The 25,554-nt window shown below is 39.9% G+C and overlaps 2 protein-coding genes and 1 long non-coding RNA gene across 6 annotated transcripts in view; 2 read left to right on the plus strand and 1 right to left on the minus strand.

The window, feature by feature from the left end:
* Positions 1-25,554, plus strand: part of shtn3 (shootin 3) — a 510,884-nt gene that overhangs the window by 336,884 nt on the left and 148,446 nt on the right. The gene's annotated exons all lie outside the window — the stretch shown is intronic.
* Positions 670-6,079, plus strand: LOC309713607. Of its 2 annotated transcripts, none has more exons than XR_014278617.1 (3): positions 670-1,016; positions 2,476-2,664; positions 3,011-4,778. It is a non-coding gene; the product is annotated as an uncharacterized lncRNA (long non-coding RNA). The 2 variants fall into 2 exon arrangements; XR_014278618.1 differs by lacking the exon at positions 670-1,016 and adding an exon at positions 5,373-6,079 and having other exon boundaries at positions 2,193-2,664; positions 3,011-3,107.
* LOC309718569 (uncharacterized protein) lies at positions 14,972-24,572 on the minus strand. The gene is made up of 9 exons (XM_082553941.1): positions 24,477-24,572; positions 18,376-18,426; positions 18,114-18,232; positions 17,626-18,018; positions 17,348-17,546; positions 17,009-17,220; positions 16,749-16,896; positions 16,566-16,670; positions 14,972-16,236 (listed from the first exon to the last, which is right to left on the minus strand). The coding sequence occupies exons 2-8, from the start codon at positions 18,413-18,415 to the stop codon at positions 16,588-16,590; spliced, it is 1,194 nt and encodes a 397-aa protein (XP_082410067.1). The 5' UTR covers positions 18,416-18,426; positions 24,477-24,572; the 3' UTR covers positions 14,972-16,236; positions 16,566-16,587.

A 25,554-nucleotide genomic window follows, 5' to 3' on the forward strand; every position in this document is an offset into this window, starting at 1 on the left:
TGCAATTTCTTCACTTTATTAAGCCATGTTTTCTGCCACTCCCAGCCCACTAACCAGATGTCAGATCCACTTTTCCACCCTCCTCACCTGTGTTCCATTTCCAAATCAGCTTTTAGTGTTTAACTCTCATTTTGAAATCAGGCTGTAACTTACTTATTCCAGTTTTTGCTGCCTATATGTCTGCCTCTAAGTCAGTAATTCCATCGTTTTAAATAAATTCCTGAACTGAAGCTGTTGTGTTTTCAATACTGCAGTCTGTGGAAGAGTCCATCTCGCTGCCTTTTTCTGAAGTTGCCTCTCCTTGTGAACCATTGTTTTCAGGCAGCTTTTGTTCCATTTGACACCGCTGAGCATTTTTGCCACTTAGTTGTTAAAGACAGAAGTGGTACCGGTCAGTGAAGTGTGGGAGAATGTAGAGTGTAAAGACGAACAATAAGTATGTCACTGCTTTCTCCTGCTGTATGTGTTCAAAGCCAAAACATGGCAAAATATGGACAGGCATCTTGTTCTGGTGGAATCATTTTTAACCAGTAGTTACAGATGCAATACTGATGCCCTGCCTCCTCCTGCAAAGCCAAAATGTGAGCGCACAACCCTTTGAACTTCATGTAGCCCAGCAGCCACATGAAGTTCAAAGTTTGTCTTAATGCCTACACATGGATATTTCCCTACACTCTAAAAAGTAATTAATGGGATCTTTAGTCATTACTTACATATATATGTTGTTGTGAAATGAAAAATCAAGTTCATAAATACTGTTAGACTTCCTAATTAAAATTTTTATTTTATTGAGTTCGGGTGACACATAAATTATGCCTCTTTACTCAATATATAATCGTGATTTGTCTGAATTTAAAATCTTCTTTTAATCAAAAAACAATATAATTTTAAGTTCTGTCGATGTAAAATACAACTTGATGACGTGTAAACAGCTCATAGTTCCCTTCTTCTACACAAGCGGACATATTCAACAGCACGTGTTCAAGGTTTATCAAGAGCTGTGTTCGTCGCGAACGGTGAGTAATTTTATGCGAAATTACACATATCTGCAGTCGCTCTGGATTTTGTTAGTTTACTTTAAAACAACGACGTAACATACATAACATACATCTTAGCTTGCCCCCGCGTTTGTGTGTTTTAATATACACACAGCAGCTAATTCCGCGATAGCATAAATTGTTGGGCTCTTTTTGGAAAATTTAACACTGACGTTACTCTAATGCAGACCACTGTAATTGTCTTATAATTTTTAAAAGATAGCGGACGTTGTTCGCCCCGGCGCAAACTACTATGCTAACGTAGCTAGCCAAGCTAAGTTGTGTTCACTGTGATTTTATTTTTGAAATGTGAAATTTATTTTTTGAAGGGAAGCATTTTATGTTAGTAATTGTTAAGAAACGCTTCTAAATTTTCGTAACGTTACGGGGTGAAGTTCAACCCCATTGGCTTCTGCGCAGGAAGTGCGGTCGCCATTAGTCCGGTGTGTCTGTTGACCGCTAAGAGCGGTTCTTCACCGGCTGCTCGGCCTATTTTCACAGGTAAAAGACCAGACTTAAGTGCACTGTGCCGCATATGGTAGGCTAGTTAGCTGTCCCTAATTTTTGGGTACTTTCCGTGTTTTGTAGAGACGTAGAGGCGACGTGCATTGGCACTGGCTGTAACATTGATATGCCTCAATAAAGGTTGAAAGTAAGAAAAAAATCAATAGCGGGCCGCCATCTTGGTTGGGTCCCCATTCGCCACCAGTGCATTTTTTCTACTGAGGAATGTATTCACCCATGGTAAATAAGGAAAATGTTTAAATATTTTTCCAAACAGATAAGGCAAGAAAGGTCAATAATCCCACATATGGTTTCAGTAGTATGCCAGTTTTTGCAACACTAGGGTGCACAAAAATGACCATAGCTGCTGACTCAGCATTGATTCCAATTTGGTTTTGGAGAATGAAATGAAAACAGATCAAGTGGGATTATTGACATTGTAGCTTGTGTATAAAAAAGTTTGGGGTTTTTTTCGTATTTACTGTCAGAAATGATTCTGTCCTGTCATGCCACACCTTATGTTTGCTTTTGTTGATAAAAAAAAAAACTATATATATATATATATATATATATATATATATATATATATATATATATATATATATATATATATTATTTTATTTATTTATTTATTTATTTTTTGAGTTAACACATTCCTCAGTAGAAATACATGCACTGGGGGCGAGTGGAGACCCCTCCAAGATCGCGGTCGTTGGGGATACACGCTCCAACAGACTGGCCCAGTCCATGTCACCTCTATGTATATTTGATCTATGGAAAGCCACGTTAGGCCTTCCAGCACCCAGTGTATTCAGGTCTATGTAGTTTTGAATGTTTGGTTCTAGCTCACACAGCTTTGACAGGTGAAACTTATTCACTGTATTGAAGACTCACAGGTGAAGTTGAAAATACCATCTTTTGTATTTTTGTGCAGGCACAACTTTCTGGTGTTATACACTGTCCTGGCGTTGCAGATCTAGGGGTTCCAGTTAAGACGTGGTCAGCCTTCTAAAGAAAGTGGGAATCTCACCGAAATATTCAGTTACTTTGCTGTGTTTCTTGCCAGGACAAAGGCTCAAACCATCATCTTCTCCTGGTATCGAATACCAAGGGACCTTCTGAAGTAAGCTTTAACAAGTAAGCTTGAATTGAGTAATTCAGAATCATGAAGTATGGATTGGCCTGGCAAAATCTGTAAATTTGCAACCTCCACTAAGAAAGAGCTGATGAAACATTATAGGTTACGCCATATCCCCAGTGTACAGCCTCTGCCATGTCCTTACCTAGATTGTTTTTGTTCATTTAAGTCATGGGGTAGCCTAAAATCACACAGATCAAGGAAACACTCAACTCACTCAACAATGAGAACCTCTGAAATACTCAGTTTCTGTTGCCAGTTCTGTAATGTGGGCACATTTTCCACTGAAAAAGAGTATTTTGAACACCTTCTATTTTTTTCTATCAATCAGGACAACACAGTTGAAAAGCGCAGAGAAATTGCTATTCGCTGCCTCATAGTCTATCTTGGAGAGAAGGAGGAGGATCTTTTCAAACAATACAGCGCAAGTACTTGAGTTGGTTTTTAATTTTTTGTTTAGTTTTGAATGCATGTCTCTGTTGGGTCTTTGTGTTTTGTTCATTGGATTTTCTGTTCAGGGTTGAGTATTTAAGTCATTCAGTGCCATAGACGTCTTTAGACGTCAAAATGAATCCGAACGCTCAGTGCCATAGACGCCTCTTGAGCTTTTTATTGAATTGAGAAGGTGGTGGAGTTGATTACATGGATAAAATCCCACCAGCGTGACAGTCGGCTCTACTGAGAACGAGTATTGTGGCGCGATTTTTGATCCAGCTCGTCATTTCGAGCTTGAGGTGTCTGCAGCCTGACGTCATGGTTTTTCTAGCGATTCCAGTGAACATGAACCGGATTTATCTGACCAGTATCTCCTGTTAGAAACTTCTGAAGGCAGCAGGGACCAGAATAATGAACGATTTGCTGCATAAAACGCACAGAAATTGTTGATAGACGAACCGATGGCCGGGTGGGGGGTGAACAGACTAAGTCGCGCACTCACTTGTGCGGGAGTAACACACACACACAGACTCTCTGAATCATAAATCAGTCGCTTTTTTCTTATATATTTTTCAAATGTTGAAATTGTCTATAAACAACTATTTTTATACAAAAAATAATCTGCCAAAAGTACATTTTTACAGGTGATTTTTTTACTTCATAGTAGTAAAACATAGTTGAGATGTTGCATGAATCATTGAAACACGAAATATTTACATCAAAGTCACTGATCTGCTAGAAAAACCTATTTACACAAAGCGCTTTTGATCCAGAAACAGGTGTTTTGTCATGAAAGTTTCTCTTTTCTACTGCAGATTTCTAAATAACAGAGGTAGAAACATTTTTTTTTGCTGCTGAAAGAAGAGAGACTCATTTTTGTCATGGTGGTTTCAGAATTCACATAGTCATAGAACAAAATATTCTGTGAGCCTTCAAAATCAGTGAAAAAGCTAAATATCTCTGGCACTGAGGGGAGTATGAAATCTGAGAGTGGCTGGCACTGAATGAGTTAAGGGACATTCCAACCCTAAGTGAAGATATGTCTATTGCCATGTATAAGTGAGAAAAAAGCATTTCAGAATTACAATCCGAAGATGTTTATTGCCATTGTCATTGAACATAATTTGCTGAATAGAAACCTGTTTCCGTGATAAGGTGCAACATAAACACACAGGATAAAAAATTTTGTAGCCAGCGCAGTCATTTTCCTGATCTGGCAGCAGCTTTAGCAGAGCATAAACAATGGAAGTGAATGGCAGGTACTAGCATTTTGTGTGCAAAAGTGATTAAAATCACTCAATAATGATACCAAGTATTCCTGGGGAGCTCAACAATCATGCTGACTGCAAATGAAAAGTATGAATTGACATGAAGGATTTTCAGGAGCCGATTTAGACTTGGGACTACATTACGACAAAGCACTGCTGTAAGCCTCCACATGGTTATAACACAGCAGTTGAAGCCACTGCCGACCAGTGTCTATAAACCAACATGCTATTTGTGCAATATTTCTTCAACAAATCAAAGACCCATCCATTGTTACTGCAGCTTACCATGCTTGTATAGTAGTGGCTGTGTGTGTTTGTTTATGGAAGCTGGAGGCTTTTCCAACTGTTGCGTTATATCCATGCACCATGCAGTGGATGTTTACAGCGGTGTTTGTCGTAACTGCAATGTAGTCTCAAGTCTAAATCAGCTTCTGCAAATCTTCCGTGTTACTGTTGCACTTTTCATTTGCCGTGAACATGATTACTGAGCTCCCAAGAAATATTTGTTTTCATTACTGTTTTCATTTTTGTTAGTCATTTTAATCACTTTTGCACACAACATGCTAGCACCTGCTATTCACTTCCATTGTTTGTGCTCTGCTAAAGCAAATGGATTGCCTCCGGATCAGGAGAATTAGTGTGCTGTTTACAAAAGGCTTGTTTCTCACTTTCTAACTGTGGCAATATGGCAATAGATAAAATTTCACTTAGAAGTGGAATAACCCTTAAAAATGATTTATTTGATTTTCTTTTCAAAGTGGAAAAACAAAACTGTGAAAAACAAGACATTTTTTATTTTAAACGTTGGATTATGGTTTAATTTAGCTTTTAAAAATTACAGAATGACAAAGTAAAATCACTGAAAAACACAAAAGACAACCTGTTTTAGCTTATTTTCCTACCTGTAGTAGTTCATTCCCTTATGCACGTCATCCTGAAGTGCTTGAGCTATGTATTTTATACATCCTAACATTTAATTTCTCCTACAAGGATGAGGAGGAGCTCAACGCAGACCTTGCAATGCAAATCATGAAGATTGCTATCATTGGTGATGGGCCTCCAACCATCATCGTTGAGGGATCCAAGATCCTGGAGAGGATTGATGTTGCCAGATCCTGTGCTTTGATGATGGGAGTAATCTACGCTCTGAACCTTACCTATCCCAAGCAGCTGAAATTTACCTTTGAGGTATTTCAAAAGCTATGCCTTGAGCTTGATGGACAAAAAGCCAGCTCTAAAGTAATGAATCTTTAGTTTGGTATTTTCTAGAGCAGACTTGATAGACCATTCGTGAGTGAGTTTCACAAAAACCTTATTCCTGCATTTCTGGCACTACTTCATTGTGTTTTACTAAATTTTAAAGCGCTGTTCTTAAGTCTTCTGAGTTAATGGTTTGCTGTGTCTTAAATGCTGTTATTTGCACATTTTTAAGGAATGCGTTTAATTTCTCCCATGACCTGTGTTCTGAGGGTATTGGTGTGTTTTAAAGTTTGTGTAATGCCCTCTTTAGCTGGCCTTAATCTTGAGGGTGAAAAGTCAAATATGGAAGAGAATCAAGAATACTTTGTAAGAGTGCTGACAAAGTTGAATGAAAGAAGCTTTGCTCATTTTATGTTTAAATTAGTGCATTTAATGTATAGCAGCCTGTCATCTTTTGTTTTGATTCACTGTCACATGTTAAAGTAAAAAAAAGAGGATTCAAGTAGTAGGTTTTATTACAATTTTAATACACAGTTCCTTAAGTTTTAGCGGGCAATTTGTGTTCTAGGAAACTGAAGCCCACAAATCTTGCACTTCGCATGCACGTTAAAGAATTGTGATGTTTGTTATTGTAATTAAATGGGTCTAACTCATTTGAATACATCTGTCTGAATTTCTATTCTTTCTGAGCACCAGGTACGAGTCCCTTAGCTGATGTCCAGGTATTTGGCATCACATCTGCCGCATTCAAACAAATACACACAACATCCATTTCTTTTTTCTGAAGTTCATGACACAAGCGCACACACAGCCCATGTTAAGGCTGACGTTCGTTTGGGGAAAAAAGTGATCGACAAGTTTCTAAGGTCTTAGAACCTTGACTTCTTTGTGGGCAGGCACCACCATGCATGAGCCTGCCTACGCGGTAGTCATGGTTATAAGACACAGCCAAATGATCAAGGTTGTATTTTGGAGCGAATTAGCCTGCTGGGAAACAGGTAAATACCCTTATAGAATCTCCTGTGGGACCAAAAAATTACTACACTGTAACCAAAATATCATATTTGACCAACATAAATACTATTTATGCCGACAGTTAAGTTCATTTTAATTATAAATGTGTTTTATTTTGATCAAAAAGTTACTTCACCATACATAAATATAATCTTGGATCAACTTAAATTCCTGTGTATTTGTTGACAATTATTAAGTTCATGTTACTCAGAATGTGTTTTTTTTTTTTGTGGCCAAAAAGTAACTTCACTATACATAAAATTCACGTTGGATCAACTTAAATTTTTGTGTTCTAGTCGAAAATTATTAAGTTAATTTTACTTAAGAATGTTTTTAATTGTGGCCAAAAAAGCTACTTCACCATACTCAAAAATATTGCTTTGAATTAATGTTATTCTGCCAGAAGTTGGCTTAACTCAAAAATTCTAGTGGAAAACGTTAACATGTTTTTTTTATTTGAACCAATGTTTTACTTATTAGAGTGTATAGATTGGTTGTGCCTTCAGCTTGGCTTGCTTGTTATAATTTTAATATTTATACATAATGAATCTTAAAAATCCAGCTTCGTGTAATTTCCTACATCTTACAAGAAGAGAAAATTAATGTTGAACTGTGAAAAAGGTGACATTCAGTTCAGTTCAATTTTACTTTATTTACATAGTGCCAAATCACAACAACAGTGGCCTCAAGGAACTTTATATTGTAAGATAAAGACCCTGAAATAATACCCACACCAACAATCACATGACCCTCAAGCACTTTGGTGACAGTGGGAAGGAAAAGCTCCCTTTCAACGGGACGGAAACAGGCTTAGAAATGGGGCGACTGTCTGCTGTGGCCGGTTGGGGATGAGGGAAGCAAAACAGACAGACACAAACTTTGGTGAAAGAAACATCCTTCCACATTGTTGCGTGCAATTCATGAACAGGTGAGTCAGTACCTGGGTGGTTAGCACTCCCACCTCTTCAGCTGCTTCCTGTGTGGCCTTTCCACAGTCCAAATACATGCATCAGGTTAACTGGTGATTCTAAACTATCCTTAGCTGTGGATGTGGATAAACATGGATAAACTGTGATTTAAAGTGTACACCACTATCCCTTGTGAAACTAGATGAGTGTTATGTATTTAGTTATGATGTCTGACAAAAGCATCAAGTAGTTTATCGAGAAAAAAACCCCCAATCTGTTCATAAAAATAATGTCAACAAGCATCAAGATGATGAAAATGATTTATGCCGTGAAAGCCACCGGTGGGTGCTCAAAATGGTGTTCCTGGGAATTCGTATTTTCACATGATAATTTTTTAGTCTCTCATTTGCTTCACATAGCCAACTTTTAAATAAATATCCAAGAAATATAATATCACTATTGCAATTTAGCTGTTTTAATAACCCCTGCACGGAGGAGCATACAAAAGAAGAGTCTCACTGCCGCCTTCCTCAGTTTGCCTAATGTGTTGTCTTTTCAAAGAAGAAGGCGTTGATGGTGTTAATATTTACCCTGCTGAGGAAAGGGCACAAGTCTCTGCAGAAGCTACAGATGACTTTAAAATGTCATTTTCTGGTCCAGTGCCCTGTAACTCTGCTGCTGCTTTAAAGAAAAACAAATAACAGCATTTAAATCACAGCCGCCTCAAACACTCACGACTCCAAAATGTCACAGAAACACAGAGGACGCTTCGGATAGTTACAGGACAATCCAGTCGCAGCTCATAGGGAATACATTTATGGAAAATCCAGCTGCCCTGCACGATAATTCCTTCCCTCCCTTCGTCATTGCTCACTGAAAGTATTCGACTGTTTCATTAATCGAAAAGTTCAACATGGAATTTGGAGGCTTTTAAGACTAGGGAATAAAAGCAGGCGAGCATTTATATCCAAGGTTCCAGATGTTTTAATTGTGTTTAGAAGTAGATTTCATTCTTTCATAATAACATTCATATTCTCATCTAATTTTTTTATGTTTAAAATTCTTTTTATTTTAGGTAGAGGAAAATTATATTAACCAATTAATTTGGAGAGCTTGGATCAAAGAAGTTGTCTTGGTGTTCCTTTTAATTCAAAGCATTTTACGACATTTAGACATACGTCATCACAGTAAGTTCAGCCCAAGCCAGTGTGCCTGTAATAAGCAATGATAAAATACACACATATATAACATAATGTGACCACATGAACCAACTATTAAATGTGTTCACTCTGAGATGGTATATTCCTGGTAATATTGTTCAGATGACAGAAGCCCTTACAGCATCATGGACAAACTTTAAATATATGATATTGACATAGTGGTCTATTTCATCTTGAGTTATAAAACAAATGCACGAGCAGCGGTCGTGAATCTTGTCTCTTGTTTCTGTGATATTTATCAGGTGAACAGAAGAAATTGCCAAACCAACAGGTTTTGGTTTGGCATTTTCTTAATGCAGAGGTTAATCAGTGTCTAAATCCTGTCCAAACCCACTCAAAAACAACAAAAACACACACATGAACACAAACTAGATAATATTAGAATCATACAGACTCATATTATGTACAATATCACGTTCTTTTATGGTTTAGACCGGGCTATGGCTTAACCTGGACAGGTGCACGTACTGCCAGGGCTCTGAAGTTGTGTTCAGGATTTGATGCCAGAGTCTTTAGTCATATTGTTGTTCTATCTATTGTTTGTGTGCACAGAGTTTAGTGTCCCCCTCCCTGTTTCCTTCTGTGTTTTTATTTACATTTCTGTGTGTTATTGTTTAAATGACAGCTGCTGTTAAAAAAAATTTCCTTGTCACCTTTTTTTAAACTTCCTATATATTGTGTTATAGTATGTTGATGGCATTATATGGAACACTTTTAAAAAAGAATCATAGTATTGTGAAATTAAATTAATACAATGATAAGTGTTATAATACTATAATAGCCTCTTGCCTGGTCATATGAAGTACGCATTTCCTACACTTTTCTGCACCTGCATTTTGGTATAGCTGTGTTGAATGTATCTTCATGCAGGTTGGAAATAAATAAGCAAATAAAATAAGCACTAATATTATGCAGAAATGTAAAAAAAATTAAATTGTCTTGTTTCAGGATGCAAAAGTTTCAAGGAAGAATCATCTGCAGGAGAATGACTTCTGTGCATTTATTTATCGTTGAAGCACAGTTTACAGCAGCACCATCACACCTGTTTTCACATCACACGACCATCGCTGCTAATTGTGCTTCCAGTCTCTATGGTGAGAGCTTCAGTCGCACACAGCTGTGGCACAGCTTTTGCTGTTGTCTCACCTAGAAGAGGACATCTATTTATATTTGCACAGCACATGTGGTCTCCAGTGGTTGTGGGTTAGAGGGTCTGGTACTCTCTGGCGATTAGGTGTGACATCCATGACGACCGAGTCCAGCCCGTCACTAACTTCCTAATTCTGGCTCCAGACATCGTCTCTGAGGCTGAAAACCTCATCCTGCCGTGACTGATGGGAAGTTCAGAGGGTGTGTAATATCTCAGAGAAAATGTCTCACTGGTCAAGCAGAACATGTTCTGCTGAACCAAAGAAAAGGAATTTCTGTTATTTCTGTTTGGCTGGAAACTCTTCCTCTTATTTTCCAGTAAATCGATTGTCAACCAGCAGGATGTGATGGAGTGAGACCAACCAGAGACACCTGCGAGAAAGTTGTAGCACGACTAAAAATTAATATCATTTTCAGGTGTGGTTTCTTCAGGGGAGATGTGTCCTATTTGAATTTGGACGCACAAATGAGATGATTGCAACTCCTCTCAGACAGCTTTACTTACTGCATGCAGGAAATGTATAGTAACTCACATTTCATGATGAACCCATGGAATTTTGATTATTTCATCTCTTATTATATGACAGTTTGAATTTTATCCCAGTGTGTGGCTGCTGGCGTGTTTGGATTGGTGTGTATGACAGTAGAGAGGGACATCAGGATTTATTTATCCGGTACAACATTTGAATAAAAATGTTTGAATTCCACATCTAATCAGGATTCTTACACTTTTATTTAAAAACGTATTGGCAATATATTGACGCCTGTCAGGTAATACCTTCATCAGTACACTCGGTTTGTAGGTTAATCAGGAATAACTGGCTGACTGCCTTTTTTGAGGGTCGTAGTTTGTTCTGTAGTTTTTTCTGATTGTCTCTTTCTCCCCAGTTTATCATATGCAAATCTGCAAAGCATTTCTTTCACTGTATTTGATTTAAAGAGATTTTTTAAAAATCCTCAAAGGCCAACAGAGATATATGCTTGAATCAATTCTCCATTTGACTTCTGAATGTTTCTTTGATTTTCATCATTTCACAGACAGACCAAGAAAACAGAGAGTTAATGAAAAGTGAATATGAAGGCTCTTTGAAAGTGCAAAGAGATTTTTCTGTGTACTGTTGAGGTTCACTGGAGCTGAAGCTTTTGTGAAGTCTAGGGCTGTGACTCATGGTCACATTCTCACCTCTCAGAAGAATCTGTTGTACTTATTGGAAACCTTTTGCTTTTTCTATAAAGAGCAGGAAGAGGGGCAGTGAAGGTGAGCTTTCTTTCTTTCTCTGTGAACTCTTGACCTTTTGTTTAGGCCGTTTGATGAAACACTACAGAGAAAGTCAAATGGTCACATGATTCAGAACAGTGTTTTTGAGCCCCCAGGGTAAGTTTTTATAGATCCTGCAAAGGAGGAAATGACTTATTTTACTTTGAACTGTTCAGTCGTATGCAGAATATTGTTTTCCTTTGTATATTATTAGGATGATAATATATTAAGAAGGAGGAAAACTTTTATTGTGAAATATTGACAGAGAATGCAGAGGGCATTTCACAAACATGAGCACTGAGGAGGACCTAAGACAAGAGAAGGAAGGGAAGGAAGCAAGGAGATATGTTAATGTAATAAAAAGCACCCCAGGTCTATACGATTTGTTTTCCCAATTACGTTTTATTGTCAGCATAATTTATAGTTTTGCTTTTATTGAATAAAGTGAGATATTTACAAACTACATCAAAGATGCAGGTGGCGGTGCATGCTGTACTTGCTCCACAATCAGACAGTGGGGCTCACATCCAATCCCTTCCACATGCATTTGTTTTTCAAATGTCCTGTTTTTGTTGTTTTTGTTCATTGTTTGATAATTTCCTGATTTATAAAATTAATTGAAAATTATTGAAGAAACAGTACTGAACAAAAAATAGGGCTTACATTAGTTGCAGAAGTGTTTCAGTAAAGAATATGCAGGTAGACCCTTCTGTCAGTGTTGAGTTTGGCTAATGGAAAAGGAATAAGGAAGTGATTTTTTTTTTCCAAATATGGTGCCACAAGATGGCATTTTATTTTTATAGGATGGATGTAAACAGACAAAATGAGATTCTTTGTGGGACATGAAAATCTTTTAGATGTAAGGAGAAAGATCACATTAATTAATTCTCAGTTCTTAGTTCAGTTCCATTCAGTTGTATTTCTAAAGCCCCAAATCACAACATCAGTCGCTTCACGGTGCTTTATATTCTACCGTAAAGGCCCTACAATAATGGAAAGAAAACCACAAAAATCAAACAACCTGTTCTGAGTAAACATTTGGCAATAACAGGAAGGAAAAACTCCCTTTTAACAGGAAGAAACCTCTGGCAGAACCAGGCTCAAAGAAAGTCCACCATCTGCCTTGACCAGTTCAAGGTGATGGGAGGAGATAGGATAAAGAGTAAGACAGATTTCACTGGGCAAGCACAATAGCCTTGCTTTCCCTGAAGGACTTCCACAGTAATATGACATTATATACTTTTCCACTTCTCTCTGTTGCTATTCATCTTCATCTGTTATCTTGAAGATGCACTTTCTGTGCCACCATACGGTATGCTGCAATGAGAGTTGATCTGTGATATTTACAAATTTATGGGATCACATAAACCTCAGTGAGTTATTATAGTATCTGGTACTGTGTTTATATATGGCACTTGGTCCTTTATGTGGCTCTTTCAACACTTAACTCTTCAGCTCCTCAAGTCTGCTCATTCACTCTCATTTTGAAAAGTTGACCCAACTTGTCATTTCATTTCCAGCAGACATGCAGTGTATTAATATTTTCACTCTCCATTTGCCTGAGGATGATTACAAGCTTACCTCTCAATCAGGAGACGCTAATGATGGCAGCCAGCCGTGATCAGGTGATTGATAGGTGGCATTTAGCAGTGATGAAGCCCAATATACTCTGTCCTCTCTCTGGCGGCCTGAAGGGAGGAGAGCGAGCCACAACCTTTCAATAATCGAAAGCCTCTCGCCCGGTGCAAGGCTGATCCTTTTGTTCTAATTAACCTGTGAAATGAGTTCAGCAGCTCCCTCTCTACCAGCGGCATAAACGCTCTAATAGTCTGTGAACGGTCGAGCGAGGAGAAGAATGCCAAGAGGTGGAAGGTCCGGTGGGCGATTTTCAACAGATGCTCTGTGTCTCTGATGGTATTAGCATCAGGAGAGAGGAAGATCAGCCACAGTTTGATATGAAGGGTATTAAGTCTGAAATGAGACTTTAAAGAAGAGCACAAAAAAAAGACTGGCAGCATAAAAGCAACGCACTGTTGAATGTTGCAGATTTCATGAAGACACTTGGGTTCTTCAGCAACATCTGGGAGCAAAAGATAATTAAACACCAGATAAATTCCTCTTCTACTGAATTTTTAATGAACATTACTTGTAAAAGGACATTCTGATATTAATTCTGATTCTACTTAAACAGGTCAGTGTTAAGGTGCTTGACAGCTTGTCTGTTTATTATGGCTGTCAACATCCTTATATTATGTTATATCTGGGCACTTCTGCACTATTTGATTTTGCAGGTATCACTGTTAATTTCACAAAAGGTCTTTTAACAACTCACTTCTTGGATTTTTAGCAATATTATTACAGCAATATTTTGGGTATTTACTAATTGGAGGGCAAGCATATTATCTTGAATAATAAGGCCCATCTTACCTTGAAGACTTCATAGTATCGTATCACCCACTTCACTCTCAGACTGCTGGTGGTTCCTAGGATGTTTAAAAGTAGAACGGGAGGCAGAGCCTTCATCTTTCAGGTCGTTCTGTGGAACCAGCTTCCAGTTTGAATTCAAGAGACAGACACCCTCACTACTTTTAAGATTAGGCTTCAAACTTTAAAACTTTCCTTTTTGATAAAGCTTATTGGGCTGGATCCCTAAGCAATAGGCTTAGGCTGCTAGGGCTTCTTGTGATGCACTGATTATTTCTATTTATCTCAGATTTTCTTTTCCTTTTCTGTGTTTTTATACATATAATCTCAAATTATTATTAATCTTTGGTAAACAATTGTTAAATGTAGCTTTAATGGGACTCACTTGCACTGCTAAAATGAAGTAAGGTGTAAAGTGCATGTTATTAGTGGCTTATCATAGCCTTGTGTATCTTTTAGTAACTTCTGCAAAGGGCTGAGTTCATTATTTCAAATACAGATAAAGTCAGTCTGGTTTTGTGGTTTCCACCTTTTATTTAACAAGCGAACACACATGCTCTGAGACAGAAGCAGCAGCACAACAGTGGCTCACTAAATCCTAAACCCCACTCTTTCCTGATAGGTTTGATATTCAGTCTTTTTTCTGCACCACCAAACCCCACTGAGGTTGTATCTATTTCTGCAGATGGGGAAGCAGCAAAGGACTCTCAGAGAAAAGAGAGAAGAGGAGTGAGGTGGAAAAACAAAACAAATTCTCCGACATGATGCCTGAGGCAGAGAGGCTCTGCGGGCAGACCAGCTCTTCTTCATCTTCCTAGAGAACTAAGGAGAGGATTTTCAAACGCCGTCAGAAGCAGAGGGCATCCCCGCTAACAGGGAAGAGGGCCGGCGGCATCGCTGTCAGTCAAAATGCGATCGGAGCAACTCATCTGTCCGCAAGTACAGCTTTATATTTATACCCTGCTACTGTAGAAAGGCCTATGGGCCACCTGACAGCACTTCATGTACGCCAGTGTATAGGAACAGAGACAACTTACTGTTGCCACTAAAAAGAAATGTGAAAATCTTCATGCCTGTTTCACATGAACACATCAGTGTTTTTAAGGTTCATCAGCTATCTAAAGACTCTTTCTGCTGCCTCAGATATTCCTGATAGTTCTGCCCCTTGCCATTACTGTACTGCCAACCTTGCTCATAGCTCTGAAGAGTGATTTCCCCACAAAACCTCTAGATCCAACTTAGGTAGGCGTACATCTTGCCTTTTACTTCTGCTTCTGGCAGTTGAGGACTAATTTTTCCTATTTATACCCCTTGTACTTTCTCCATGCGGCCCTTCCAAAGCACAGTCTGTTCCACTTGCCATTATAGGCTATGGGTGATGCATCTGGTTAACCAGCACTGATGTGTACACTGCAAAAACCCACCTCCTTAATACTAGAAAAATACACTTATTTTTGGTGAAGATTTGCTTAAAACAAGTGAAATTATCTGCCCATGGGGTAAGTGTTTTTTTCTTAATAAGATTTCTTGAAATAAGAACAATATCTAGATTTAAATAAAGCTAAAAATAAGTATTTTACACTCATTCCAGGGAACAAATCAGAACATTGAAACTTAAAATAAGCTTTAACCACTTATTGTAGGCCACAAATAAGATAATAAAGCTAAAAATAAGTCTTTTACACTTATTACAGGCAACAAATTAGAACAATTGAAACTTAAAATAAGCTTTAACCACTGATTGTAGGCCACAAATAAAGATAATAAAGCTAAAAATAAGTCTTTTACACTTATTCCAGGCAACCAATCATGGCTTGAAACCTAAAATAAGCTTTAACCACTTGTTCTAAGTAAAATGTTGAAGAAATTAAATCTGAAAATAGGCATAAAACACTTATTCTAACAAACAAATCAAGGCAAATAATCTAAAAACTAGTACATTAAATCATTTTAAAGATATTTCTTCTTTTTAAATTTAGCTAAACACTACTTTAAGATTATATTGCTGATTAAGGACAAAACAAAACTGAAACAGAGTAAAAGTGTCCATCTTTATTTGTCCATTTTAACAATAACCTGCAGATAATAAAGATACAATTGAACAGTACAGGTCCAACATTATGAGTTTAAGTGGTTTCAACATTTCAACAGCCTTAGAGGTTTCGCCATTGCCCCATTAAAATTGACGAGTGACATAGGAAGACCACAAAGATTCTAATTTCTTCCGAATGACACCAAATACCACAAAACTTGTCTGGGTGAGTAAATGAACATTTTCCATTTTAGAAATAAGACCCAGATTGAAAAAAACAAAACAAACAAAAACAAAACAGAAGTGCCCTCTCCTAATCTTATCTGAAATTTACACACTACTTTCCAATAAATGCATGCCATTCTGCCAGGGCTTTTCTGTAAGATGATGTAGTGTCATGCTCATGAATGGCATCCTGGAGAACTTCTGTCTGAATGACAGACAGCAGGGTTGCCACGCATTTGGGGTAAGTCAGATGGAGTGCATAAAAGTATGCCATCACATATATCATAGCCTCACCAATTTTTTTTTTGTCAAATGTTGTAACTGGTAAATTACCAACAGCAATGACACACTTGCAGCCATCGAACATCACTACTGGACATGACAAGCTTCGTTTCTGGAGGACAGCATCTGGATCTTCTGTAGGCTGCAAGACACAAAAGACATGACAGTCAACATCTTATGTTAATTGTATGTTTTTTGCTGGGATTTGGTCATAACGTTGGAGATGTCATTATCCTGTTCTTTGTTGGTTACACACATTTTATAGTAGTTTTGACTTATGGTTTATCAAGCGACTCCTTATGTGACCACACTCGTGTACATTAAATACGTTATAAATTAATGAAAACAATAAATTATAGATTTAAGTCTTTCGGCTGAAACTGAAAAAGCATTTTTGAGTCATGTTTGACCGAAATATTTTGTTTGCCAAATTTTCTGTAGATCTTTATAAGCAAATTTTATAAAACTTACCTTCAGGACATGTAGAAATGCTTCAGAAGCATTCCCCATCTTTTTTGGTGGATGGGCAGGTGTGGGAAAGAGGAAGAGCCTTCATCAGTGCAAGGTGGGCTTCAGCTGGACAAAGCAGAAACAAACCTTCATAAACATAAATTTTAAAGGATGAGAACTTTGTATTCAAATGGTAAAACTTACTTTTGTCCATGGTCATTGGTGGATTCATTGCCTTCTTTGACACACCGTAGAACTCTACCCTGGAGCAGAATTCTTCCCATCTCAGTTTTACTTGACTGATGAACTTGTTGTTGTGGGGATCCAAAATTCTGCGAAGCTCACCCAACGCCTACAATAGGTTTAAAAAAATAAGTAGACAAATAAAATCAAAATAACTTTACTACCACACCAAATATATTTGAAATTAAAGTGATTATTTATTAACTCTTCCAAAAACTTACATGATGCAATTCTTTAAAGCATGGATATGCATCCAAGATGAGGCAAGCTCTGTTCTCCTCTTTCATGGTGTCTGAGTCAATGAAGGATCTTCTGGCTTCAAACTCGAGGTCTAATAGCTGGGACACATCTTCTTGGTTTGGTTTTGCCTTCTTACACATTTCTTGTAATGTTTTGTAATGTCTTGCTTGTATTTGCCGACTATCCTTGTCAGCTAAGATAGAGAGAAGTACAAGAGCATTTTGGTTTTTCATTGTTACTGAAGTAGACTTCCACAAAACATTAGCTACTACTGGCTGTGTGTTGATAACCATTTTACAAAATTACTAGTATGTACTCACATGAAGTGGAGGCATTGTCAGAATTTCTGACAGGTGATAACAGAGTAGATGCACCACTGGAAGAACTGCGATCAGCATCTTCATCATCAGCTTCTTCATCCCTTGGGTAGAGGTCAGTGAGCCTTCTCTTGGGCCGTCCCCTCTCCGGTGTTGGTCCTTGCCTTTTTACTGGTGTTTTCATATTTTGCAGCCTTTTCTCCTGGTGAAAATACATATATATCATGCCCCCTGAACAAAACAAAATGATTTATATATGAGACACAAATACAAGAACTTACGTGTTTTACGCTTGCATCATTATCCTGCAGCATAGGATAATATTCCACAACTTTTTTAGCCATTGCAGTGATTTCGGTCTTAGAGGGGTATTGCTCCATTTGGCCTTGGCTTGCTCTCAAAAGGGACACCATACTTGTGATTGTATTTCTCACCAATCTGCATCTCAGTTCTTTTGACATGACGCATGCCTGTTCCCTGCCGGAGCAGGCCAACTCCAGGTAACTCTTTCGGCATTGCTCCAACTCACTGTCGGTGTACAGAACATATTCCGGAGGACTGGGGAGCTGCAAGGTTTTCAGCTGGCTTACATTAGCATCAGCAGTTGGAGGGCCTGTTGCAACTACCCTGGGTGAAGAAGTTGTTTCAGGTTTCTGTGGTAGCGGATGGTCTTCCTGGTTTAGGGTGAGAAAATAAAAATGTCAAGTACTGCTAAAATAAAAGCATACTTTCTGGAGATTAGTTGAACTAAATATTTTTTACATAATACCTCAGGATGAATTATTGACCACACATGTTTTCTTCTGAGAAAGTGCTCAGGCCCAGAAAAAAGGTCCCTCAGATCATCACGGGTCAATGTTAAAAGCAAGCGCTCGTCAATGCTTGCAGCTAACAAAAAGACAAACACCAGTTAAACTGTGCAAGCACATAACTGCACAAACATAACTGTTTTTTTAATATATATATATATATATATATATATATATATATATATACACACACACACACACAAATATATTATCAAATATAACCTTTAAGGACAGATACTGTAACATCATCCAGCTTCTCCATTGCTCAGTCACCTGCAAGACAAATGTTTACAATTAGTGTTATGTTAAAAACATTTGAAAAGTTGAATCTTAATTGAGTCCCATGAGAATCAAATTGATTCACGTCAAAGAATCGTTTTGATTGTTCAACATTTTTACCCTTTTTAAAGCTATTATAGAAAAGAAATGTCCAGACAGCCCGGCTGAGGTCTGAAAGGGTTATACAATATTGCCCGGTGAACTTTTACTCACCCAGATTTGTGTCATTGAATTTCATCAATAAGATTATGCTGACTAGGGCTGCCAGATCATGCATCCATTGGACGTAAAATGTACAGCTTATTGCACCAGCAGTATCTGCTCTTACATAACGATCATTAGCTTATAGCTTTAAATGTTTAAGGTATGTGCTAACTAAAAATAAAGGCAAGATGATAGTTTATTACATTTTAAAGAAATTTGCAGATTGCTCATTGCTATCTAAAATATAAAAGGACACCGGAGTATATTCTCCAGCATCTCACACTTCTGATAATCAGCTGTCTGCTTGACGTTTATTCAGCTGTGTAAAAACTATAACTTTAATCTCAGCCAAACCGATTTACTCAGTGTTGTGAAATCTGTTTATGTTGTCCTAGTAAGGCTACCATGAGGTAAGCCACTAGAGGTCGCTAGAAGACCGGTGTATATGTGTTTTTTCCAGAAATTGATGTAGCCACAGACACTGCTGCTACAACTCAATAAAAAAGTGGTTCGTGCTTGAGAACCCTGCGTCTTATTGCCTCCGAACATGACATGGTGTCAGAATTGAGGACTTCACGCCGAGTTACACGAAGAAATGGCTAAATTTGGACCTCCGGAGCCGTTCGACTTTACACAGCCGGCAGAGTGGCCGATATGGCGGCAGAGATTCTCCCGTTTTCGAGTGGCGTCCAAGCTAGGGATGGAGAGCGGCGAAGTGCAGGTGAACTCGCTTCTTTACTCCATGGGGAGAGATGCCGAACCAATATATGGCTCATTTGTGTTTCCTGCTGCTACGGAGGCCAGGCCAAGTCCGCAGTTTGAGTATGATCTGGTTATACAAAAGTTCGATGAGCACTTTGTCCCAAAGAGAAACGTTATCCATGACCGCGCCTGTTTTCACAAACGGAGCCAGAGGGCCGGGGAGACGGTCGAGGCTTTCGTGCGGGGCCTGTACGAGCTCGCGCAGCACTGCGAGTTCGGCGGCAGTAAAGACGAGCAGATCCGGGATCGTATCGTCATTGGATTAATTGACAAAGATGTTTCACAAAAACTCCAGCTCGAGGCGGACTTAACTTTGGATAAAGCCATTCAACTAGCACGCCAGAGTGAACAAGTCAAACAGCAAAGTGCAGACCGAGTGGAAAGCACGGTGAATGAGGTGAAACAGAGGCATTATAACAGCATGAGAAGGAGTTACTACCAACCTCATCAGGTACGTGAGCAACAACATGGTGAGAGTAAACCAAAATGCCAAAGATGCAACAGGGTGCATGACAAAAGAGAAAACTGCCCAGCCCGCAATAAAAGATGCAGAAAGTGCAATAAGTTGGGACACTTTGAAGTTGTATGCAAAACCAAAATGCTAAAAGAGGTCAGGGCTGAGGCTGTAGAGGACTCAGATGAGGATTCATTCTTCATAGGGGAGCTTTTCCTAGGAGCAGTAATTGAGCCAAAAACAACAGTCATTGAGGAGTCAGGCTCAGATGCCGACTGGGACATTGAGCTATTGGTAAATGGCAGTCCAGTTGATTTCAAAATTGATACAGGCGCAGACACCACTGTTATGACAGAAACGACCCTTAATAAGCTACAGCAGAGACCCAAACTTATCCAGTGTAAGCCAACTGTGTACAGCCCTGGTGGAAAAGTCAAGTGCATGGGTAAATTCCTTGCTACTACAGAGTACAAAGGCCAAAAGTACCAGTACTGGATTACAGTTATAAAAGGGCAATATGCAAGTAACCTACTGGGGAAGACAGTAGCAAAGCGCATGGGATTAGTCACTAGAGTTAACAAAATCAGTAGTGACTTAAAAGAGGATGTGTTCGGAGAAATTGGCCTGCTGAACTGTGAACCTGTAAAAATCGAGCTGACCGAAGATGCAGTGCCGTACAGTGTAACCACCCCACGCCGGGTGCCTTTTCCTCTCCTCCCAAAAGTGGAAAAGGAAATAAAGCGCATGCTCAAACTTGGCATCATTGAGGAAGTCACCGAGCCAACAGACTGGTGTGCACCAATGGTGCCTGCTCCAAAGCGCAACAAGGATGAGGTCAGGGTGTGTGTGGACTTAAAACGTCTGAATAAGGGAGTAAAGCGTGAACGGTACATCTTGCCCACATTGGATGACATAACTCCTAAGTTAGCAGGGGCTAAAGTTTTCTCCACTTTGGATGCCTCCAGTGGGTTCTGGCAAATACCACTGGATCCCAGCTGCCAAAAACTAACCACGTTCATAACTCCCATGGGCAGGTTTTGCTTCAGACGCCTGCCATTTGGCATAACTTCAGCACCCGAGATCTTCCAGCGGCTCATGAGCACCTTGCTCAAGGGCCTAGAGGGGACTGTCGTCGTGATGGACGACATATTGGTTTTCGGGGCTAACAAAGAGGAACACGACAAACGCTTAGGTGCAGTATTACAGACAATCAAAGCATCAGGACTTAAGCTCAACAGGTCCAAGTGCCACTTTGGAAAGAATGAACTACAGTTCTTCGGTCACATCATCAGTGCGGATGGTGTGAAACCTGATGATGGCAAGGTGGAGGCTATTGCCAGGATGCCCAGCCCCACCAATGTAGAACAACTCAGGCAGGTACTCGGATTAATAAACTATGTTGGAAAATTCCTGCCAGGCCTGTCCACGGTGCTGCACCCCCTCTCCAATCTACTTAAAAAAGAGACTGTATGGGTGTGGGGCGAGCCTCAGGAGCAAGCATTCAACAAAGCAAAAGCAATGCTCGTGGCTGCACCAGCACTTTGTTATTATGATGCAGGCCGACCAACAGTTGTCAGTGCGGATGCCAGCAGCTATGGCCTGGGTGCTGCACTGTTACAGGACAATGACGGGGAGTTACGGCCTGTTGCCTTTTGTTCTCGCACGCTCACAGACGCAGAGAAAAGATATTCGCAGATCGAAAAAGAGTGTTTAGCATCTGTCTGGGCCTGCGAACGTTTTACCCGCTACATCCAAGGCATGGGTCATGTACGTCTACAAACTGACCATAAGCCCTTGGTGCCTTTGATCAACTCATACGACCTTGATAAAACGCCGCTGAGATGTCAGAGATTGCTGATGCGACTGATGCGATTCAATGTCACTGCTGAGCATGTTCCCGGTAAACAGTTAGTGGTGGCGGACGCACTCTCCAGACATCCACTGCACGGATGCTACCCGTCCGAGACAGACAGCCATGTCAAGGCATATGTGAGCAACGTAGTGACAAGCAAACCTATCAAGTCACATAAGTTGGAGGAAATTCGTAGAGCTACACAGAGGGACCCAGAGCTTCAAAAAGCAATCATCTTCATCAGACAAGGGTGGCCTCGGAGAATGGCAAAGAGCTCACCACTGCAAGGCTTTTATGCAGCCAGAAGCCACCTTTCAGAATCAGATGGTCTAGTGCTCTACCACGATCGCATTGTAATTCCCACAGCACTTAGACCCAGTGTCCTTGACCAATTACATGAAGGCCACCAAGGACTAACTAAATGTAGAGAGCGCGCAAGATCAACAGTGTGGTGGCCCAACATTGGACTTCAAATAACACATAAGGTGAGGTCATGCAACTTTTGCAGAGAGCACAAGCCTACACAGCGACGGGAACCTCTCGTGACTACTCCTCTGCCCAATGGCCCCTGGCAAAAGATTGCAGCTGATCTTTGCGAGCTTGAGGGTAAGAACTTTCTTGTCGTTGTTGACTATTTTTCAAGAGACATTGAGATTGCTTCCCTCACTACAACAACCAGCAGACAGGTCATTAACAAGCTTAAACACATGTTCGTTAGATGGGGCATCCCGTTAGAACTGGTCAGTGATAATGGGACGCAGTTCACATCATCAGAGTTCCAAGACTTCAAACTGAGTTATGGCTTCACCCACACTACGTCGAGCCCTCATTACCCCCAGTCAAATGGAGCTGCTGAAAGAGCTGTCCAAACGGCCAAGTACATTCTCAAACAGCCTGACCCCTGCTTAGCCTTAATGAGTTACCGCTCTACACCAATTGCAGCAACCGGTGCAAGCCCAGCTCAACTTATGACAGGACGTCAAATCCGCACCACCGTCCCAGTACTCGAAAAGACATTGCTGCCCAGTCCAGTCAATAGGGACACAGTGTGCCAAAGAGATGCTGCAGCTAAGGACTCTTACAGATTCTTCTACAACCGCAGACATTCAGCTCGTCCACTTCCTGAGCTTCTCCCAGGCCAGGATGTTGTAGTGAAGCTTGACGGGGAAAAGGGGTGGACGACTCCAGCTAAGGTCATCAGTAAGTCTAAGGAGCCGAGATCCTACTTGGTGGAGATGGCGAATGGGAACGTGACTCGCCGCAACAGACGACACCTTCAGCCTGTCCCAGGCACCGCTGATCCTGAGGAGCAGCAGCAGAGCACTGTTCCAGCTACACCGACTACTCCAACTAAAGGGGCAGCCGCTTCCCAAGAACCACCAGTAAGGCAGACATTGCCAATCCCTGTCCCGGGGTCTCCTCTCCACCCTACCACACCTGTGAGAGTGACTTCCAGGGGGCGGGAAATTAAAGTACCTCTCAGATTCAGAGACTGAGGACTATCTCCTTTCTATGTTCTAAGGGCAGAATAATCCCTTATCAGGACTGAGGGTAGTCTACCCCTGTGATGTCCTGCGTTCTGACAACACTGTTTTATGTTAAAGTACCTTTGTTAAAAGGGGAGATGTTGTGAAATCTGTTTATGTTGTCCTAGTAAGGCTACCATGAGGTAAGCCACTAGAGGTCGCTAGAAGACCGGTGTATATGTGTTTTTTCCAGAAATTGATGTAGCCACAGACACTGCTGCTACAACTCAATAAAAAAGTGGTTCGTGCTTGAGAACCCTGCGTCTTATTGCCTCCGAACATGACACTCAGGAACAAATAAAATACTGAAAAAAGCCAAACAATAACATTTTTAAGTTATTTAAGTGACTTATATATCATGTTTCACCTGAGTAGTGAAAGACGGCGGTGGTTTTGAAAATGGTTCGCCCGGAGTCCGGTGTTCTCACGGCTCTAGTGAGCGTTAAACCCCGGCTAGCTATCGAGCTAGTGGGTAACAGACGTCTCCGAAAACGTCGGAGCGCTTTTGAAAATATGTGGTGTCTTGATAAACTGTCCAGATATTTGAAGTTTACACGGCTACATTCTCGCCTGAAAATATGTTAAACGTTTATTTTGTGACCTAGAAAGAGTAATAAGAGAAATTTTAAAACTAACTAGCTTCCGCCATTTTTGGAAACTGAGCTAGGCCGCGCTATGAATTCTGGGATACAGCTTCTTCTTCGGGGTTTAACGGCAGCTGGCATCCTTGTACATACAGTGCTGCCATCTTCTGTTTCAATTTTGAATCGATACACAGCGCTACTTGTTTTACCAACCAGCCTGATTCCTGAATAACACTGTTTTGAGCCCACTTTAATAAATCCAATTAATATCAAAATATTAATTTAAACCCACACCTTGTGAGGGAATTCAAGCAGCTAGTAAATCAGTCAAAGACAATTGGAAAACCCTGAATGTGGTTAATTAGCTCTCTTGCTAATTGAAAGAAATTCTCAGTGTGCCTATTAACTTAAGTTAATACAAACGGCTAATACTGCCCCTTATAAATAGCATAGCTAGGAATTCTCACAACATTACAGTAGATACTTCACTAAATAATGTTCTCTGAACCACATGCGAGGGCTGCTAAGCTAACGCTAGCATCCGTTAGCATGCTACATTACTCCTTCCCGCGCTCAAATTAAATTTATTATTCTGTCCGCTTGACTTTAAAACAGTGATTAGACTACACACTACTTACATTCGAAAAATTAAAATTGCTTACCTCTCTTTCTTGACGAAGTTTTCTCTTACAGTTTTTCTTTCAATGCTCAGGTGCAGAAGATTCCTGTGACTCCAAATTCAAACGGAGTTGGGTAGCAACTAACATGGAACACGAAGGGGGTGCACATCTCAATTTTTGCTTCTATATACAATTTAGTGGTTTGTACGTTCATAAAACACAGTCAGTATGATAGGTAAATTTCTTCTTCATTGATTTAAAATAAACTCTTATAGGTGTTATTTCATTTTACCTTATTTGTGACCATTTTTTGTTTTTACAGCTCCAGTTTGTAATACCCCCCTCCCCCCATGAACTTGGTATTTCCCAAACTAGCGCGGCAACAGCTCCACACTGCAACATATTTTTTGCTTGACTTTAGTCTAATACAATGGCCTGTTGGAGGTGTGTGATTTGCTTCGTCTTTGTGGCGTTAACATTGAAGTCTCTCTTAAGTCACATTAATACTGCACACAGTCGCAGTCCAGATTTCCGTGTCATTTGTGGAGTCGATGGATGCGCCGAGGATTACCGTGTTTTCAACTCGTTTTACCACCATCTCAGACGCACACATCCACAATACATCTCCACTGGGAACCCGCCTACAGGATGGCTGACAGCTTCATCCGATGCAAATGTATTAGGAGGCGAAAATTTTGGTACAGCCATTTTTGCCGACTATACTGCCGAACCCAGACAAACTGTTAGCAATGGCAATGGCACTGAAGTAGAGCCACCACCACTAGACCCCCCAGTAACATCGGAGGTGTTGGAGGAGGAGCGACAGGAAAGTCAGAACGTGATGGAGCAAGACGCGGCTGAGCTTCAAACACCTCGTCAGAATCAGGTAATGTACTTTATGTGTTTCTGTGTGTACGCGCGCGAATTTTTAAATGTATGTGTGTTGTTTAACCTTAACCAAGCACAGTTACCCCAATTCAGAAATGTACTCAGTTCAAGTGACAATTATAGTTTTAAAGTTATGTGTTTTCTAAGATAAACTACTTGATTAGAATATTTTAATAGGTATGAAGGCCAGTGCTGAATTTCAAATGCATGAATCCGCTGAAATTCAGGCTTG

This window comes from Aulonocara stuartgranti, assembly GCF_965226115.1.
Source record: "Aulonocara stuartgranti genome assembly, chromosome: 2".
Classification (NCBI taxonomy): domain Eukaryota; kingdom Metazoa; phylum Chordata; class Actinopteri; order Cichliformes; family Cichlidae; genus Aulonocara; species Aulonocara stuartgranti.